Consider the following 19,694-nt stretch of genomic DNA (forward strand, 5'->3'; position numbering starts at 1 on the left):
AACCACAATCATAACAATGTGTTAAAAATAGGTATTCAGTAAATCTGTTGAATAACGTGTTGGCTTCAAAACAAGAAAAGCTGTCCTCCCTCACATTTACAATTGAGCCCCAATCAATGGCAATTAACTGCTGCATTGAGTGTGTTAAAAACAGATTGAAAGATTATTATCCTCTCATCTGGGGTGCTGGCATTGTTACTGGTGTAGCAAGGTTGTAAACTGGCTTTTCATTGTCACTGCCCTGTGTGTTATTTAACTGATCACACTGCAGTTTGATATTATTGTGTAATCCTATTTCCTATGCCTTGTTTGGTGAAAGCCCCTTTCCATTGGAATTTCACTGGAGGGTTGCTCCATGACTCACTCAGTTGCAATATCACAGCCCAGTCCTCACATGCCATCTCTCTCATTGTTTAACTTCCACAGCAGTGAAACGCACTCAGACACACCTAGCACAACACTCAGTCTCCTAAGAATCTGCCTGTGTTTTTTTAATGATAAAGTTAGAAACCCTATTAGACTTTTTTTCTTAAATTTGGTCCCTAGCACATGTAGTTATCATATATTTGTATAGATTGTTACTCTAACTTGGCTATTTTATTGTATAGCTCATCTCAGTCCTTACCAGCACAGTAGCACACCCCAGAGCAGGAACAAACCGGGGCCCCATGGGATACACAACAAGGCCAGCCTAAAGGACCATGCAGGGGTCACATGAAGGCAGGGAGAATTGTCCAGGATGAGATTACACGTGTTGCCTTAGGTAAGTGCTAATCGTGGTCTATGAAAGCAGTGTCCCTGAAGGAATGTCAGGGGTTAACGCTGCTGCTGTTTAAATAACTTTATAATCCTTACCTGTGGTATACTTCCATTCACCATGCAGCTGTCAGATGTACAGGTTTGAAGGAAACACGACAAACAACAAGACAGGAAACACGGCTCTTCACTCTAGTGTAGTGCCAGCCGTGGTGTGTTTAAATGGCATGTCATTGAGGCTGCTAGTATTACATGTGGTTCTTTGAAAACTGCACCTCTGAGACCTGTATGGTGAAAGATTGTGCACAACTGGTAACACTCAACAAATAATTGTGGGCCCTACAACCGTTTTCCAAGTTTGCCTTGTGCTTCACTGCCTTTAATAAGAAAATAGGAAGCAGAAAAAAGGAAGGTCAGTCACGTACACAGCACGTGTCATTATAACAACAGCGCTGTCAAACTTGAAGAGTGACGTCACGGATATTCCTTATTGCGTTTTCGATTGTGTCTTGCAGTGACGTCACTGCGGGCTGGTTGCCGGGGCGCTCACGGCGGCGGCGGGGCTGAGGCTGTTTGATTGCACTGCGGCTGCGCGTGTTGTTGCCGGTGCTGCCAAAGGGTCGTAAGACAAGACAAGCCGAGCAGAGACGGAGGAGGGCGGGCTCAGGTCTCCGGCACTATGCAATCGATGCTGGAGGACTCGCCTGGATTAACAAACTGTACAGCTTTAGGAGAATCGGGGGATCTTTATATTTTTTAAACGTTGCAATAGCAGCCCCGTCGTCACTAACCCCCGATAATCAGAGAATCCCCGTTATATGATACATTATCCAGTTGCTAAGCCCGTCCTATCATCCATGTGGGTTCGGGACCTCTGTGTTTCGGACTATGGCGAGGAAAACAGTTAGCAGGAAAAGGAAGGGAGCGGCGCAGCAGGCGGGACAGGTAGGCTGCATGTGGATCCTTATCTGATTTCAGCAAATTCAACAAGCCGCAGGACTCGGGACTCATGAACAGAGCTGTGTATGCGTGTCTCTACCTACGAGCTGCTGTGGCTGCCTCTGGAAAACAAGCACGGAAAACGCCGACGTGTTTCCAAACAGATTGCACAGTCCGAAGGGTCTCGGGTAATCGGTGCATTGTTATTGCACAGGGAGTCTCGCTAAAGTAACACCCGTGTTTAGATATTGCGCCTCCGAATTGCGATCGCCGATTAGGCCAGGGCCTTGTAAATGATTAAATCTTAAATGCTATATAATAACACTGGTCGATCTGCCGTGCCGAGAAGCCCGAAGCAACAGTCAAAACAGAAAACGCGAAACAGATTTCGGGTCTGATTTGTGCTGTGGCCCGCGGCCTGCGGCCTGTACTTTTCGAAAGGCCGCGGAGTTGGTGCCCGGAGTGGGCATGGTTTCAACAACCTGTGAACGGGGCCGGTGCCAGCGCCTTCATTTTCAGTGCAGTGGGCAATCCTGGAATCCACGACAGAAACACGCAGCTGGAGGAGCGTCTCGCGTGGAACACTGCCGCTGGCGACACGTAGTCATTAGCAACACTAGTTTAATTAAAGCAGTGTTAGCAAGTTACAAATCAGCTCCTGTTTTGGTATGAATGTCGGTTTCGTTGTCATTGTTTTTTGTTGCACAATGGAATCTGATGTACAATGACAGTTGGCGAGGAGTAATAAACGCGTGCAAGGTCAAACAGATTGATGTTTAAAATGACAAAACAGTTTCCATCGTGTTAACGCCACGCACCCGACATATGGTTAGTACAGCCTGGAATAGCACATAAACCACGGAGAAGAACGATCTGTAAACAGGTGGCACAGATCCGGGGTGTTGACAGCAGGTGGCTAGGTGCTGCTTTTGTTACTTATAACCATATTTTATAACAGAGAGATCAGATCTGCGTGCATTTAAAAAAAAAAAAAAAACACACACACCCTAGTACGTTGCAACCTTTCATTGTGATCGCCTGGGCATCAGTAGGGATGCGCAGTACAACAACATATTAGAATAACAATGATTGGAAATCGCAGTCTCACGAAAATGTTCTGATATTCATCCTCGGTCAGTCGATAAACGATTGTTTGATCTTATTATTCGACAAACAAGAAGTTAATCCGTAAGTGTCGTACCGTCACATCCGCGTACCCTTCCATCCCTCGCTATAACCGCTGAGAGAGTGCAAATGCCAGCGGTGGCTTCACCCAGCCTGCTATGACTGCTTGACAAGAGGAGCCTGATAGGACCTAATCAGAAGAATTGACCTACTTCATTTCTACATTATTTGAATAGGCTGCGTGTATGTGTCATCAATCCCTCTTTCCTACTTTCACTTGAAGAGACCTTTGAGGTCTTGAAAGCTTGTGAATTGAAATATGAAAACTGACGTAATGTGAAGATGTCTTTAGTAATCTGTAATGCATAACCCCCCAAATAGATGTTAATGGCTTTCCCTTGTTCGCTGCCGAGGACGCTGCAGTATGAAGAACGGCTGTGTTACTTTGCAGACAGTATCCTCTCACTTGTATGTGTCGCTGAGTGAATTTGTTTTCCTGGAATGCATTGCCACCGTTCTTCTTGCGTTCCGTTTGGTCTGATGCCCAGTGAAAAGGATGAATAGGTCAATCTTAAGAGAGACAGAAAATGAAAGAACTGCTGTGCAGTGCGGAGGGGGGAAAAGCTGCTCGAAATCTAACGTTCCCTTTTCTTTCTCCTAATGCGCATTTTTAACAGCAAGAGAAACTACACTGGTATTTTACTTGAGTGCAACGATTCATTGTTTGTAGATGAATCGCGATACTTGACATAAGATATTGTAAAGAGGTATGTATTGTGATGAAGACCAAAAGCTATGCGATATACAAGAATCCCATCAGGACTGTCACATGTATCGTGATACATACCACAACGCGACCTGCCTATCGTGATACACATCATATGGTGACATCACTGCACTTTCAATACATATCTACCTTCAAAAGCCAGCTGAGTAAGCCTCTGTTAACGTTTATTTTATTATTCAACATGTTTAAAAAGCACGTATGGTTTGCTTGACTTTTTAGTTTGTTTGTGCTCTATGAAAGGTTCCTTCAGATTCCAAGAGTCATAGTAGCTTTCTCATTGGCTTAAGCACTTGTGTCTCTGACTCAAGGTGGTTGTTTTTACACTTTATAAAGATCAGCAGAATCAATGAACCACATCAATATTTACAGGGATGGAAATCAGACTCCTGTTGCATAGCAGTTTTATTACGAGCTTGAGTAACCCCAGTGTATAGGTAACAAGCTCAGGTGTGTCCCATTAAACTCCTGGCAAAACCCGGAATTATTTCCATCCCTGATAGAAATGTTTGTAAGCGTGGAGTGTCACACAGTAGTGTATCCAGAATGATCTTCTCTACAGACACATGATGAAGATGCCATTCATTCTCCTGAATGTGTCTGCTGCCAGGTAAGGTGTTTATTTCTTTTCTAACACCGCTGGTCCCGTGGATCCGAGCTGTTCAATCTGAATAATGCTGTTTCCAGAAAACTAAACCACTGTACACATTTCGCAAAACGTTTACAACATGAGTTGACACTTGGTTTTGTGAAAACTGTGATTTGATCTTTCAGAAAACATTTCCCTAAAACAGTTTAAATTCTTGTGAGCATGTTATTTTGCTTAATTGATGTAAGGGCACTGCAAATTATATCCATTCCAGGTTTTAGTACAAGCTTGATTAGTACCAGTGTATAGGTAAGAAGCTCAGGTGTGTCTTATTAAACACCTAATAAAAGCAGGAATGGATCTGTGTGATGGGAGTCTTCATTCCATCCTCGATACACGCTCAGATGATTGTGCTCTTGCATGTGTTACTAGCCAGCAGGTGTTTTTTTCGGGGTGTAAGTGTGGCTCTTTCCCTGCAGCTGGGCTGGGGTCAGTCGGTGTGCAAGCGGAAGCGTCTGCCAGCCCTGAAGAAGTCTGTGGTGTGTTTTCTGAAGGGCCGGGAGTTCCAGCAGCAGCAGCGGCAGGAGCACGAGCACCACCTCCAGCAGAGCCTGCGGGGCTGCGCCGCCCAGCGACTGCCAGGCATCCTCCGCGAGAGGGAGTTCACGCTCGGCACCCTCAACAAGGTCTTCGCATCCCAGTGGCTCAACCACAGACAGGTCGTGTGCGGCACCAAATGCAACACGGTAAACTGGGCAGCATCAGAAAACCACAGTGTGTGTGTGTGTGTGAGTGAGTGAGTGCAAACACAGTGTTTACTGTTAAAGGTGTCAATAGCAGCTCAGTACCTCAAGTGATCCAAGTATAAGGGAGATGCAACTTCCACTGTATAGCTGTTTGGTGCAGTTAATTATAGATCATCTGTTAATAGCCAAGGCTTTAAATAACATTTTTCACTCATTATAAATCACATGAGAGAAATCAATCAGTCGGCGATAACGATTTCTGAGAATTTGCAGCCTGTGCATAGAACATAGCACATTTTATTGTGATTTCTAATGTGTTAATCTGTGATGGGTAAGTGACATGACAGCAGCCAGAACCTCATGCCTGCACACTCTGCCATCTCTTCTATAGTAAGAGACAGCATTCTAACTATTAGCATCACAAGGACCATGATTATTATTCTGCTGGGTTTTTTAGTTTAACCAGTAGCTTGCCCCCTGCAACACTAATGGAAATAACATCAGAAAGAAATACAGCTGAGAACACATGTGGTATGTGTTCCCTCCACTAGGGGCATGGTGTCACCAGTGGTCAGGTTATAATGCTTACACTGTGGTGTACCTCCTGTACTTAGAGATTATATATGTTTGAGAGTTATAGTGAGGCATCAGGAGTGCTTTCAAATGTGAAAATATCACTGAGAAAGACTACATTCGTTAAGAACTGATTTTTCATGTCTGTTTTGTGAGGTGGGATCCTAAAACCTGCTGCACAGGAAGTGAGTCTTTGTTTCCAGGTGCACAGGCTACACTCGAAGTACTCGAAGCACATCATGTGACTGTGTGTCTGTACAGTCACCGGCACGCCATTGTTCCAGCACTCGCTCCCCCCGTGTTCATTTATTAACTGGTTTATTATCATCAGTGCACACAGTACAGATCCAGTGGGAAGAGGCTGGTGCTGGAGTGGGGTTTGGGGTTTTGAGCAATGCGCAGTGGTGTTTTAAATGTGCCACTGTTCAGATCATTATTAGAAGTCCGGTCAATTCCAGTTATTTAAGTGTTGTCTCGTTCAAAGTAGACAACAAACAGAGATTTCTGCAGACATGGATAATGGCATTAACTGTGTACTGTGGCTTTTAATAAAACATTTAAAATGTAGTTCATCTGTACAGCTGACCCTGTCTCTCCCAGTCTTGTTTTGTGTTATGGGTGACAGAACAGCTCAGTGCTGCATTGCTTTTGCTCTCCCAAGGTGCTCACACGAAGACACTTCTGCTGTAAGATACAGGAGCTACTAAGTAATCAGCTATAGATTAGATCTATTGAGAGACATTCAGGCTGATTGTCATGATGGAGAGGTTTGGAATTGCTGATTAGAAAGCTGGCTGTACAGGGGAATTTATACAGAAACTGGTGTTTAGCCCAGTAGGGTGCCTTGGTTTAAAATGCTTGCAAGGAAGAGTGATCAAAACTGTTTTACAGAGCAGTGATATGCCCTATATTGCATGAATTACGATGTGGGTCCTTTAGCCAGGGACGCCCTGATGCTGAGCCCTGAGCCTCATGCCTGTCTCCCTCTCCCCGCCCCCCCCGCGTGCTGCTGCTGCTGCAGCTGTTTGTGGCAGATGTGCTGACAGGGCAGATCACCAAGATCCCCATGCTGAAGGACCAGGAGCCTGCCTGTGCTCTGCTGGACCAGCAGGGCTGTGGGATCCACGCCATCGAGCTGAACCCTTCGCGCACGCTGCTGGCCACTGGTGGAGACAACCCCAACAGCCTGGCCGTGTACAGACTACCCACCCTGGATCCCGTCTGCGTGGGGGATGTGAGTTCATGCAACATGCTGTGTGCTGTAGAGCTGTGTAACTGGGGTGGAAATAGGACTTCTACTGCATAGCAGTTTCACCCATTCCAGGCTCAAGTGTGTCATTTTAACTTACAGTAAAACCAGGAGTTGATCAAGCTGCTATGCAATGAGAGTCTTCCTTCCATCCCTGATATGATACAGCCATCTGAAATGTCATTGTATCAGGTGGAAGTTACATCACGTTGCAGTTAACTGTACAGTTTCATTTGTCTTTGTTGGAAAACATGGATTGAGAATTGATTAGCAGTTTGCTACGCATGTGGACTGGCAGAGCTATACTGGTGTTCTTTTCTGAAAAGAGACTAATATTGCAGATAGCAGACTGTTTGGTTCAAATTGCATGCACTGCTTACAATTGATAGAGACGTTGTGATCTACTTACTCACCATCTATTTTTTGTAAGCTACTCAGTCTTATAAAAAATAAAAAGCATGCAGAGCTTGATAATAATGAAAGTAATTCCCCAAAACCTGCTGTTTTTTATTTTGGGTGAAAACATGCTTTATTTTCCACGCGCTGGCCTTCAGGGGCTTGTTGGTTATTCAGCCATCATCATGCTGATGTGGAGATTACAGCACAGTAAAGACTGAAAGTGGCACGGGTGATGTTATGAATGGGGTTTCTCTGGGATATGTGTGGAATACAGAAGGCAAAACGTGTGTTCTGATTGGCTGAAAGATCCTAATCTGTCTAAAAAATATAAATAAATAAATATTTAACTCAAAATGAAACAATAATTGATTATTCATTTGTGGTGGTCTAGAATATTCCAACCTGAGAAGTCCACTCCCGTCCCTGCGTTTGGGAACTGGCAACATATCAAAGCCACAGCGAATGCCTTGAATTTGTACACAGAATGCTGTTGGGTTAACTTTTTCCTAATTTCCTTTTTAGGACGGACACAAAGACTGGATCTTCTCAATAGCATGGATCAGTGACAACATGGCGGTGTCTGGTAAGTGGTATAGAGCACACACACACACACAGGCTCTCTCTCACACCCATGTGGAGCCTCTCTCTATTCTGTCACAGGCCCGTAGTGTTCTATTTTTGATGGTGCATCATTTATTGGCTCCTATGAGGGTAGAAATGAATTATGCTGTCATTTGACTTTAGTTTATTCCCATGTCAAGCAACAAGGTTTATTTGTGAAAGCCCATTTTCTTTGTGGTTCTAGTGTTATGCCTCGTTTCCACTGTTTGGCTCTACAGGCTTCAAAAGCACATGAGTCCTAGGGAAGCCAGCCATGGGTTGCTGGGAAGGTGTGCCATGTATGTGAAGGTTCTGGGAGTTTCAAGATTTTGTAAAAGTAGTAAACAGCAGGCACTTTTTAAAAGTATCTATATCATTATATCATAATGCATGCATTTTTTATAAAGAGATGTCAGAGCTGCCGACTGATGGCAATATGTATTAGGCAAGATGAAGTGGAATTGTTTTGTTAGCTCTGTGTAAATGAACTCCCCCTGCCCGTGTGTGTGCCAGGCTCTCGAGACGGCTCCATGGGTCTGTGGGAGGTGACGGAGGATGTGCTGTGTAAGACTGGGGACGGGCACAATTCCGCTGGGGTGCCCACCTACTCCCACATCACCCACCGCGCCCTCAAAGACATCCCCAAGGAGTACACCAACCCCTACAACTGCAAAGTGAGAGCGCTGGCTTTCAACAACAACAACAAGGTCAGAGCTCAGCATAGCAAGCGCTGCACAGGGGGAACCAGCCAGCCCGTCATTGCTGCTGTCTGAAATACGGGGCATCCCATAAGTCCTCATAGCCAATATCATATATTGAATGCTGAATCGGACAGACAGTAGTGTTTAAAAAAAAGTATCTTGTGTACTGATTGAAATACAGCACTACAGTGTGTAGCAGATCAATAAATACTGACCCAGTTTTCATTGCCAGAGTAGCATTGCGACCCTGTCCTGCCGTTCTGCTGGAAAGCGGATAATGAGGACAGTGCAGTACTTGTGGCACATAACTGTTTACAAACGGCTTGCCAAGGGAGTCCTCGGCTTCTGAATAGCTGCTTTGTTTTTCTTCTTAGGAGCTGGGAGCCGTGTCCCTTGATGGATACTTCCACTTGTGGAAAGCAGAGCACAGTTTATGCAAGGTAAGGTTCTTCCATGAAGATTCTGCTTGCCGCTGTCTTGTACAAGTAGTGATTTCTTAGTTGAGACTACCAGCGTTGAAGGGTTGGGGACAGTTTCAGGTAGTCTTGGGTTTCCTCAGTCATTTAACACAGAGGGTGAAAGGAAGGCATGCAGGCAGCTTTCTTTGACATGGAAGCCTAATAAATTCAGGGCACAAAGACAGTAACTGATCTGGATGTCATTTCAGTCCTCTGCTCCTCTGTGTTGCAGCTGCTGTCCACCAAGCTGCCGTACTGCAAGGAGAACGTGTGTCTGGCGTACGGACAGGAGTGGTCGGTGTACGCAGTGGGCTCGCAGGCCCACGTCTCCTTCCTGGACCCCAGGCAGCCCCCCCACAACGTCAAGTCTGTCAGCTCTCGGGAGAGGGGCAGCGGTGAGTGCAGGCAGAGAAGCAGGTTGTGTTTCACAAACCACTGCCAAACTCAGCTGAAGACAAGAAACCAATAATATTTGAATCATTTAGTTGAGCCGACACAATTTCTGAAATGTAAGGGTGGCAATAAGACTCCTATTGCATTGCCGTTTCACCCATTCCAGGTTTTACTATGAACTTGATTGCCGTAGTTTGTAGGTAACAAGCTCAGGTGTGTCTTATTAAGCACAAGAGTAAAACCAGGAATGGATCTCACTGCTATGCAATGGGAGTCTATTTCCATACCTGAACCAGTCCCTGTTCACAAAACAGTTTTAATGAAATGTTTTTAAAAACATTCTCTCAGACGAAACAGTTCCAATAAAAATCCTTGTAGTGTTTTACAGGTGTTGGTGTTTTTTCAGGTGTTTTAAAAGCTGTTTGCTCATGTAAATAGCCATATGTTGTGAGTATTGGCTGAGCGCTGCTTGTGTTTATCTCCTCAGGTATTCGCTCGGTCAGTTTCTACGAGCACATCATCACGGTGGGCACGGGCCACGGTTCACTGCTCTTCTATGATATCCGTGCCCAGCGCTTCCTGGAGGACCCCATCGGGGCGAGCTGCGGGCACAAGGGCAGGCTGGGAGAAGGGATCCTTAATCTGACCACGGGCAAGGGCTGGCTGGTGAGTCCACAGCACCAACTGCACCCCTCTGTGCACTCACACAGGTCCTGAAGTTTATATAGAGAGAAGGGTATAGTTGTATTAAGAATTTGAGCACCTGCACATTCAGTTTGTGTCGTGTGTGTGTGTGCCTCTGCATCTCTGTCTGTGTGTGCGTGTGATCTGAGCTCCTCACCTCCTGGTCTCTCCTCCCCAGAACCATGACGAGACGTGGCGGAGTTACTTCTCGGACATCCACTACTTCCCCAACGCCGTGTACACGCACTGCTACGACTCCTCCGGGACCAAGCTGTTCGTGGCGGGCGGTCCCCTCCCCTCTGGTCTCCATGGAAACTATGCTGGCCTCTGGAGCTAGCAGCAGCCCCTCCTCCCCACACCACTTCCTCCAAAATGTATTCTCTCCCCAGGGCCCCACCTCCCATTTTGTAATATATATTATATTATTGTTATTTTCAATTAGACATTATTTTGTGGTATGATTTTATTTGAAATACATGTGTTTTTATTTTCACTGGGTTATGTTTCTTCTCATTTGGTTTTAGTTTTTGCTCCTGCTTTTGTGATCGTCTCAAGCCCTCATTCCCTTGATCTTTTTCAGTGCTTCTGGATTCTTTTTTTGGTTTTGTTTTAGATCTGTAAGTGGTGTCTGTCCTCTACTTCATTATGAGGTAGGACTTTAATTTATTGCTTGACCTCTTCTGTGATTTTCTGTGAAAGTCGGAAGGGGAGGGATGTCTGTTTTATGGTACCATGTGAGTGTGTTAGTACTAGAAAAAAGTGCATATATCATAAATTAATACGTTAACTTTGCATATATATATATATATATATATATATATATATATATATATATATATATATATATATATATATGAACAATAAACTAAATCGTGTTTGTCTGGTGATCACCACTTTTATATGCTCATTTTACAAAGTACAAGCCTAAAGACATTGTATTGTAAAAAAAGCAAGTAACGAAAACTAAGTTTCTCAATGCCTCTGTTTGCAAGAAGACGGGTTCTGTGCTTTAGAGGACTGTTTTCTGCAAAGAGTTTTGGGGCTTCATTCTCAAAGCTATGTGCTCCACATTGTCATTGGCGCACTTTTTATCTGAAAGGGGTGGGGGAAAAAAAAACACCCTTACAATTCTGAAACAAACAAGAAACAACTTGACTACTTCCAAATTGTTACGTTAAAAGTGTAAGTTGTTTTATGTGTGGTTTGGCAGCGTTACTGTGTGCTCATGCTGAATTGGAGTACCTCGCTTTGAGAATGTAGCTGTTTGTGGTTCGTGGTGGATACTTGGGCTCGCTCTTATGTGTTGTGTAAGTAACGCAGGCCTGGTTCATGAGGGCCCTGTTGTAAAGAGTGTGTTTGAGGACCAGTAGGTGAGAGACCTGGTTTGCTACTTATTTAAATCGTACCTTCAGGTGTCATTTTAATTGTTTGGTCATTTGGTTTGATTCTAGGCTCTGTTGACTCAGTACTGACTTTGTATCTTTTTTTCTCCCTATATCTGCTTTTACTTTTGAGCTAGAAAATCCTGGCACTCAGCCACTTTCCTCCATTCCATTCAGATCACACGACTGCGACTTTTCTGCTTTGTCTACTCCACTTAGTCTCTATAAATGTGAAGGTGGTGTGGCCGGCAGAGTTGATGATAACTGAACCCAGAACCGCTCGCAGTGATTCCAAGCACTATTAAGGGAATTGTAACAAAGTGATTCAGTGGACATTTGAAGCCACTTTACTTCACCAGTGTGTGTCAGGACGTGGCTAACAGTTCATGTCCTTTGTTTGTTTACTTTAGCTACTTAAGAGTCTTGTTGTGTGGCTGGGGTAAATTCTGTATATGAAAGGGTTGGAAGTAAGACTCCCATTGCATAGCGGTCTTATTACGCTCACACTGCTATGCACTGGGAGTGCTTTTTTCTTCCCTGCTTTTATGAGAGCAGTGAATCGAGCACAAATTAAGGAAGTCGCTTCAAAAGTCTCTTTCATTGCTTTTTTACAGCCTTTCTCAGTGGTTCTTGGCTATGTTGCTCCATTTCAGTTGCTTTACATTTTTTCTCAATCTGCCTTTACCTGGCATTGAATTTACTTTCAATTGGAGAATCCTAAATGATGGGAGCTAAACAGTTCCATTCAAATCATGTGACAGTATGACCTTTCAACCCTGCCAGCGCTGCCTAACAGTATATACAGAGTGGGTGGGACTGGCAAAGGCTGCTTTAGATGATGATGATGATGATGACGTAACAGAACCCAGAAGCACTCAGAATGCCTTCAATCACGACAAGTAGGGAAGGAAATAAGCAACTCAAATGACATTAGGAGCTGCTTACTCGTTGAAGTATCTTTTTGAACTCTGTGTTAAAGTGCTTTGACTGAGTTCAGGAGCTGCTCTTCAGTTTTTTAACTTGCCATAGGCATATAATGTAGGTTGGATCAGCCAATGCAGGGCTGGCCAAAGCTGTGCCTTCCAGTCCTGGTCTTTGTTCCAACCCTGTTCTGAATTGTTTACTTGAACCCATTAAACCAGTGGTGCACAACTCGGTCCTGGAGGGCCGGTGACCCTGCAGGTTTTATTCCAACTGCACCCTAAAGTACTTTATCGGACCTTTATTAGAAGCATAATTGGTCCAGTTAACTAATTTAGGGTATGATTAGAACAAAAACCAGGAGCCCTCCATGACCTGAGTTGTTAAACCACTGCATTAAACCTCCATCCAGACCCTGAACTAGTTCATGATCTCATTGTACCTGTTAAACCTGGAGTGGCATGGCCTTCCAGGATCGTGATTGGACAGCCCTGAGCTGAAGTGTCTTCGTTAGTAAGTGATGGCAAGAGCACAGCAGTACAGCCAGCATAGCTAAAGGAACCTGGTTTCCAAAGCTCTAGCCTGGGTTACATACTGTGTGTGTGACAGACAACTAGAATTGAAGAGCGCAGGAAAAATAACCTTCGCGTTTCTGAGCTTTATTAAAGCAGACCCTTGCTGTGCAAGATTAGCTACAGTAAGAAATGTATATGTTTGGTTAAATTTATTTGGATAAATGCACGTATCCGATGTGCGCTGGCCTCGAGTCTTGCAGAAGCGGTGGATTTACTGTCTTTTATAGCCACAGCCAAGCAGCATTTTCAAACTGCTGTGTTGTAGTGCCAAGTTGTTTGTGTTTCGTTGCTGTGTTCAGAGCTTGCTCACTAGTCCTGGAAGTTGGAATGAGTATACGAGATAATAATTTGCATGGTAGGCTTGCACAATTCAGGGCCTCCTGGTCTTTGTTCCACTGGTACCCTAAATTACTGGACTGGATCCATTTAACCCCCATTCCTCTGTAATCATTATTAAACAATGCTTGTAAAACCAGGAGGTGGGTGCTGTGGAGCACATGGTATCGCCCTAGGGAAGTCAGGTGAGGACCCATTTCATCAAGATGATGGAGGTGAATGAGTGAAGTCAGGTGAGGACCCATTTCATCAAGATGATGGAGGTGAATGAGTGAAGTCAGGTGAGGACCCATTTCATCAAGATGATGGAGGTGAAATGTGACTTGAAACATGATGCCTCCTGTAGCAACTCTAACAACAAAGAAATGGCTTATAAGAAAGATTGATCCTTGTGGACTGTCCTGGCGTTGAGGGTGAAAGTGCCTTTATACCACAGGTGTGAAGAGTTCCAGCGCTCAGTAACTTATCTGTGGTCAATGTGACAGTGCATTTTTTATTTCAGTGACAGTGACCGGGTGAATGGCGCTGTTTCAAATGATGCTGTGTTGCTATACAGAAGCAGATCTTGACCTGAGGCAATGTAGTTCTGTAAAATAGGGGAGCGGGAGCGCTTTGGTTATTTCACCCCTTCAGGACTCGTTGATAATTCTGCTGTCCTGAATTACCGAAGTGGAAGGACTTATATTCCCCTGAGTGGAATACCTACAGTATCCCAGGAAAGTGGAAGGAGTGTCCTGTTTATATGCCATTGAAGTGCAGGAATATGTATTCTGTGTCGTCTTTTCTTTTTGGCGCTTTGTTTTGCGTAGGAATATTACTTCCCTTATGCTGGAATCAGGATCTTGTGGGACGTTTACCAGGGAGGTGATTAACTGATTGATTGATTTATTTATTTATTTATTGCCGCTATTAGTTAACATTATTTGTACGCAGCAGGCGTGGGCATTTCCCTGTCACTTCCGGTAAGGAATGTATATTTTGTCAGTGGTATGGCGTAACTTGGAACAGTGTGGCACCTGGAATTTCTGTCCTTGAATTCTAACGAATACAAGATAGATTGCAAAATGAGAGCTGTTTATAAAAAAAAAAAAAACTTATTGTGAACTGCTATTCTTCCACGAGTAAGACTCCTGTTTAAATGAGTACCAGTAATCTGCAGGTACTCAAGAATATAGAAATAGTTCTGAAAATACAATCCAAGCAGAGAGATGTAATGGTGCCGACGCTCGACTCACGGGTGGTTTTACACGACTATCTTTTAAGAAGGATACTCGCTGCAGCTTTAAGAAGCTTTCAGAGTTCACCTATTTCTGATAAATCCAGGTTGCTTATATATGAATGAATATGTGTCAGTTCCAGTCCATCTTATCCTGTGTACAGATGTCATCCAGGGCACAATTCTATAACCCATCCCAGCAATGCCTTTTCTGTTTAACCACAGTTCCTGAGAGTGATCTTCGTTTGTGTTTTTTCCAGTAATGTAATGCATTGTGTATAGGGAAGTCATTTCACACAGATTGAGCAGCCAGAACTCTCAACTTGACACTGACACTTGACATCGCCGTCACTGTCCGAGACACCCAACACGCCACATGTTGACTTGTATTACACGCCAGAGGAACTGATTGCCCCATGCCTATGGGAACTACATGTCAGAATATACTACAGTATACACAATTAGGACACAGTGTGATAACCCTAATGGCATACACTTGTTATCTCAGCACGGCTCCAGTCTATTGAATTAAACTGCCACTGACTTGGACTTTCTGTTAGTGAAGTCAATGGGGATTGAAAGTGCTGGTGTCATAGACCCTGATTTAGCTGTAAGCTGGGACTGCCTCGTCTTTCCTTTAGTAAAGATAGTCCATGGTTAGGGTTAGACCCTGATTTAGCTGTAAGCTGGGACTGCCTCGTCTTTCCTTTAGTGAAGGTAGTCCAGGGTTTGGGCAAACTGCAATCTGTGAAACCAGCTGGAATTGTTACAGTCATGCAGCCTGAATTCTAGAATACAAAGCAAGCAATATACAAATATAAAGCAATATACAATTATAAAGCAATATACAGCATAAAACACATGAGGGACCCGTGACATTGCTAATGCTAAAGAAAAAGACTGGAAACCCCTGGTTAGAATTCTTTTACTGTCTTTAGGAAATTGACTGTACAGTATGTATACATACTATATATTGTTTTTAAATGTTAAGTACACATGGCAGTCTGATGTTCCTTAACAAGTTTTCAACTTTACGATGTAAGCTGTAATCAAGCAGTACAACCTTGCAGATTGCAAGCAGTGTGACAGAGTGTGGCTTCTTAAGTGCACTGTGGGAGCTTAATGTAATCACAACAGCATCCAAAGTGTCAATTACACCAGCCTTTACATTAGTGCTACTCAACACTGGCCCTCGAGATGGATTCCAGTCCTGGTCTTTATTCCAGCCAGGTCGTAAATGTGTGAAATGCCTCATAGCAGCTTCAGTGAACTACATTACCACCCGCTTGGAGTAAAACCCGGGACTGGATTAGATCTTGAGGAACAGAGCTGCGTACCACTGCTCTACACCAAGGTGGGCTTGTGCTGCCTGCTAAATGTTCATTGTTCGTTGCTGATCAGTGCTCTAGTGAGCAGGTGCAAGGTCGAGTGGGCTTGTTACAATTATTCCCATTGATGTGGTGGTGATAACCGTGTGCATTTTGCTGTGCTAATAGAAACTTTGATAAGATATTAAACCTGCTGTCCTTGTAGATCTCACCACAGGAGTCTTGAGTGTCCAGGTTTTTGTAATGTGTTGTTCTTTGGGGTGGATCTGTATCTTATTGAAATACGTTGTCTGGTTCATGTTATTCAGCATTGTTTTCTTTAGCGAAGTGGCAGTGACGCTGCCGTTCCGGATTCTGTCCCGTCAGTGAGATGAAGATGAGGTTAAAAGCTCTGTAACTACATGTGCAGATGAGCCTGGCTCTCTTGCAGTGTTTGGGGTCATTGGTTCACATGCAGGTCAGCCTGGCTCTCTTGCATTGTGGTTAAGATGCTCTCTTGCAGTGTTTGGGGTCGTTGGTCCACATGCAGGTGAGCCCGGCTCTCTTGCAGTGTTTGGGGTCGTTGGTTCACATGCAGGTCAGCCTGGGTCTCTTGCATTGTGGTTAAGATGCTCTCTTGCAGTGTTTGGGGTCGTTGGTTCACATGCAGGTGAGCCCGGCTCTCTTGCAGTGTTTGGGGTCGTTGGTTCACATGCAGGTGAGTCTGGCTCTCTTGCATTGTGGTTAAGATGCTCTCTTGCAGTGTTTGGGGTCGTTGGTTCACATGCAGGTGAGCCCGGCTCTCTTGCAGTGTTTGGAGTCGTTGGTTCACATGCAGGTCAGCCTGGGTCTTTTGCATTGTGGTTAAGATGCTCTCTTGCAGTGTTTGGGGTCGTTGGTTCACATGCAGGTGAGCCCGGCTCTCTTGCAGTGTTTGGGGTCGTTGGTTCACATGCAGGTGAGTCTGGCTCTCTTGCATTGTGGTTAAGATGCTCTCTTGCAGTGTTTGGGGTCGTTGGTGCACATGCAGGTGAGCCCGGCTCTCTTGCAGTGTTTGGGGTCGTTGGTTCACACCCAGCCTTCGCCCTGTTATAGCGGCATTCAAACACTTAGGATTTTAACGTATTCTATGCTCTCTTACTTCCTAATAGATTACTGGACATGTAGTAATCAACCATAATCCATGCATTGAGTACATTTGAGTGTTTCACAAGGGGAATGTGACCATGTGCCTGGGAGGGACTGATTTGTGTTGATAGTGTCTTTAGATTTGTACGTACAAAGTTAGTTTGTCGCCTTGTCCTCTGCTGGATATGCTGTTTAGAAATGCTGATTCGTTGAATTTGTGAAGTTTCTTTTTAGTATGTGTGAATTCAGCACCACTGGGTCTTTAATAGTTTGGATGATGGAATATACTGTAGAAAGTTGCTGATAAAGAAACCGCAATGAGACCAAAACTTCTAGGGAATGTTGCCATGTTGCCTCTGCTTTGAATTAAGTTACTATAGCTCACATTGCTTCCAAAGCTGTCCCATTACAGCCATTGAAGAGTGCAAGTTTCTTAACTTGCCTTGGCTATCTTCTGAGTGTGAACGCCACCCCCACGAAGGGAAAACTGCATTGTCTTTAGGCCTGTCCTTTGGGGGGAAAAAAAACAAACCTTTTGTTCATTCTTGTCAAAATTGCAGTCTCAGGGTTATAGCACTCCTGTTTGGTTTTGTTCAAAACGAGCGAATCCCTGCTAATACCGCTCTTCTGTGCCTTTTCGTATCTGGTACCAGACATGTATGTAAAACTCGACAGGACTAACAGCAATGTGTGCGTGTGGATACCGTCCTCACAGAATACACTAAGACTGGCACAGTGGACCTCCAGCTCAGCACTGACATCACAGGTTATGTATGCAAAACCAAGCGTCTTTCATCCCAAACTCTACCCAGTAGTACGCATTCACATTGGAACCTGTCTTCACCCACCTCATAACAGCTCAGATGCCTGCAACTAATGTGCGTTGTGCTTTTTTTATTATTTTTTTACAGTGAAACCTGTCTTGACAGTCACCAGAACTAAGGGGCCCCTCTGTTCTTACCAGCTTTAGAAACCCCAGAAAGGATTTTTTTCTGTAACAGACAACTCGAAGACTCCAGTTTCCAGACCCAATTGGTGACCATTCTATTCAGGTTTCACTGTACTTTGTCGCACTGAAGACACTCTACTGCCTGGCCACTTTATTAGGACATGAACCTACGACTGGGTCGGGCCCATGTTTGCCCCGATCAGAACCTTGAACCTTGACGTTAATCCACTTGCTCATTAATATTTCCCGCAAGTGTAGAAACAGGCTGAGCGTCATTCAAATTCATCCCAAACTTGCTAAATTTTATAGTGAAATCTGGGGATTGTGGTGGCCATAGAAATGCCTAAAGTTAGCCGCTAACATGCCAGTCTGGCACGGTGGATGGGAACGTTATTGTCTTGAGTGTTGCCAACGCAATCAGTACAAGTACAGCATTGTTGGGTGGTCTCAACCCACAACAATGCTTCAGACCTACAGCATTCGTAATCGAGGCTCGCAGTGCACACTGCAGGGCTGCTGTGTCTGTTGTGTAGAAGAGGGTCCTGTCTTTTTCAAACCCTGCCCTCTGGTCACTGCTCTACCCATCCCTCTCAAGGCTGAGAAGTGTTCACTGGAAGCACATGCTGATCATCCCAATACAACCCCCCCCCCCGCCCCCAATAGCCCCCTTCACGCAGGGCAGGGGGCACATTAAGACACAGCCTGGCACTTTTCTCCCTTTTGAACAGCATCCTCAATGAACTGGAGCTGCAAGAAAACCAAGGATCTTTCTGCAAAACTAAAATTCCGTTGCACACAACCCACCCTACAAGATACACGCAAGGAGATGAGAGCGGGAGAAAGAGTTTCTCTGAACAGTTTGGGAGGAAAACGGATCTCTAACATTTTAAAAGTTTTTACCTTCTTTGTAATAAAGCTGAAAGGATCACTGTAGCTACAAAGTCATGGTGCGTGCTTGTGTCAAGTTTGCTGTCACTTTTCAGATTTCTACTCTCCATTACTGAAAAGCATCCCTGTAAACAACACTGTCAAACCCATCTTCAGCTGCAGACCCAATACCAGAGTTGTACTGTAAGTGAACCCAGCTGAACCATAAGGAGACCACAGCAACACCAGCAAAGACATCCCAATGGGTTCAGAACCAGTATTACTGGGACCAGCTCGCTTGTGGGTCATCCTACTGTGACACCATTGATATGTTGAAATATGAGGCATTTGTGGTTTCATTCCTCCCATAGCTTGTGCAATTGTAGCCCCACACTTTCATTCACCTTGATTAGAGCAGTCCTGAATTTTCATTAAAGCATTGTTACTGGGTGAGAGATGGCCCTTATAAAAATGTCCCATAGTGAAAGCACATTAAAGAATAGGTATGGTAAAGCATATAAAAAAAAAAAAACTACAAAAAACAGTGTAAACCTTTATAACCTACAGCAACTGCATAGCAGAGCCCTGGTGCACAAAGTGCACAATTCCTGTGGTAAACTGTTCTGAGGGGTGCAGTAAACAGAAAGCTCATTAATAACATGCCTTGCAGGCTCTGTCAGCCTTCATCCATGCTGGTTCTCCTCACAGCTGCCTAGACTATTGGACAGTGTCAGGGAAAGCAGAACTCCACAACCCCGAGCATTCCTTTTCAACATTCCTTGTGTGCAGTAACATGGGTAGTTTGTGATTGAATGTTATTTTATTTTTTTTAAGTGATGTTTTTTATGTGTACTGTAAAAAGAGCTCTATAACGTTCCCGATGTGCACCTTCGTTTCTGTATTCTGAATAAAGTATATTTGGCTAGTCAGTGCGTGGAGGATACGTTTTTCAAATTTGAAGTATGTCGGTTTGTGTGTGTGTGTTGCATGGACATGTATTACATTTTAAAGACATTA

The 19,694-nt window shown here is 44.3% G+C and overlaps 1 protein-coding gene and 1 long non-coding RNA gene across 2 annotated transcripts; both read left to right on the top strand.

Moving 5' to 3' along the window:
* Positions 1–1,337: 1,337 nt before the first annotated feature.
* Positions 1,338–10,846, top strand: LOC121305142 (DDB1- and CUL4-associated factor 12-like). The gene is made up of 9 exons (XM_041236717.1): positions 1,338–1,701; positions 4,673–4,939; positions 6,534–6,746; positions 7,683–7,743; positions 8,274–8,467; positions 8,836–8,901; positions 9,152–9,314; positions 9,800–9,978; positions 10,175–10,846. The coding sequence occupies exons 1-9, from the start codon at positions 1,645–1,647 to the stop codon at positions 10,331–10,333; spliced, it is 1,359 nt and encodes a 452-aa protein (XP_041092651.1). The 5' UTR covers positions 1,338–1,644; the 3' UTR covers positions 10,334–10,846.
* Positions 10,847–10,867: 21 nt separating this feature from the next.
* LOC121305237 lies at positions 10,868–19,602 on the top strand. Its single transcript, XR_005948059.1, has 2 exons — positions 10,868–13,395; positions 13,444–19,602. It is a non-coding gene; the product is annotated as an uncharacterized LOC121305237 (long non-coding RNA).
* Positions 19,603–19,694: the final 92 nt, after the last annotated feature.

This window comes from Polyodon spathula, chromosome 1, assembly GCF_017654505.1.
Source record: "Polyodon spathula isolate WHYD16114869_AA chromosome 1, ASM1765450v1, whole genome shotgun sequence".
NCBI lineage: Eukaryota > Metazoa > Chordata > Actinopteri > Acipenseriformes > Polyodontidae > Polyodon > Polyodon spathula.

Excerpts from the sequence above, each read along its gene's own strand:
- LOC121305142 (XM_041236717.1), top strand. The coding sequence starts at position 1,645 with ATGGCGAGGAAAACAGTTAGCAGGAAAAGGAAGGGAGCGGCGCAGCAG. Across the intron at positions 9,315-9,799 it reads CTCTCGGGAGAGGGGCAGCG|GTATTCGCTCGGTCAGTTTC; the intron begins GTGAGTGCAGGC and ends TTATCTCCTCAG. Across the intron at positions 9,979-10,174 it reads CCACGGGCAAGGGCTGGCTG|AACCATGACGAGACGTGGCG; the intron begins GTGAGTCCACAG and ends TCTCCTCCCCAG.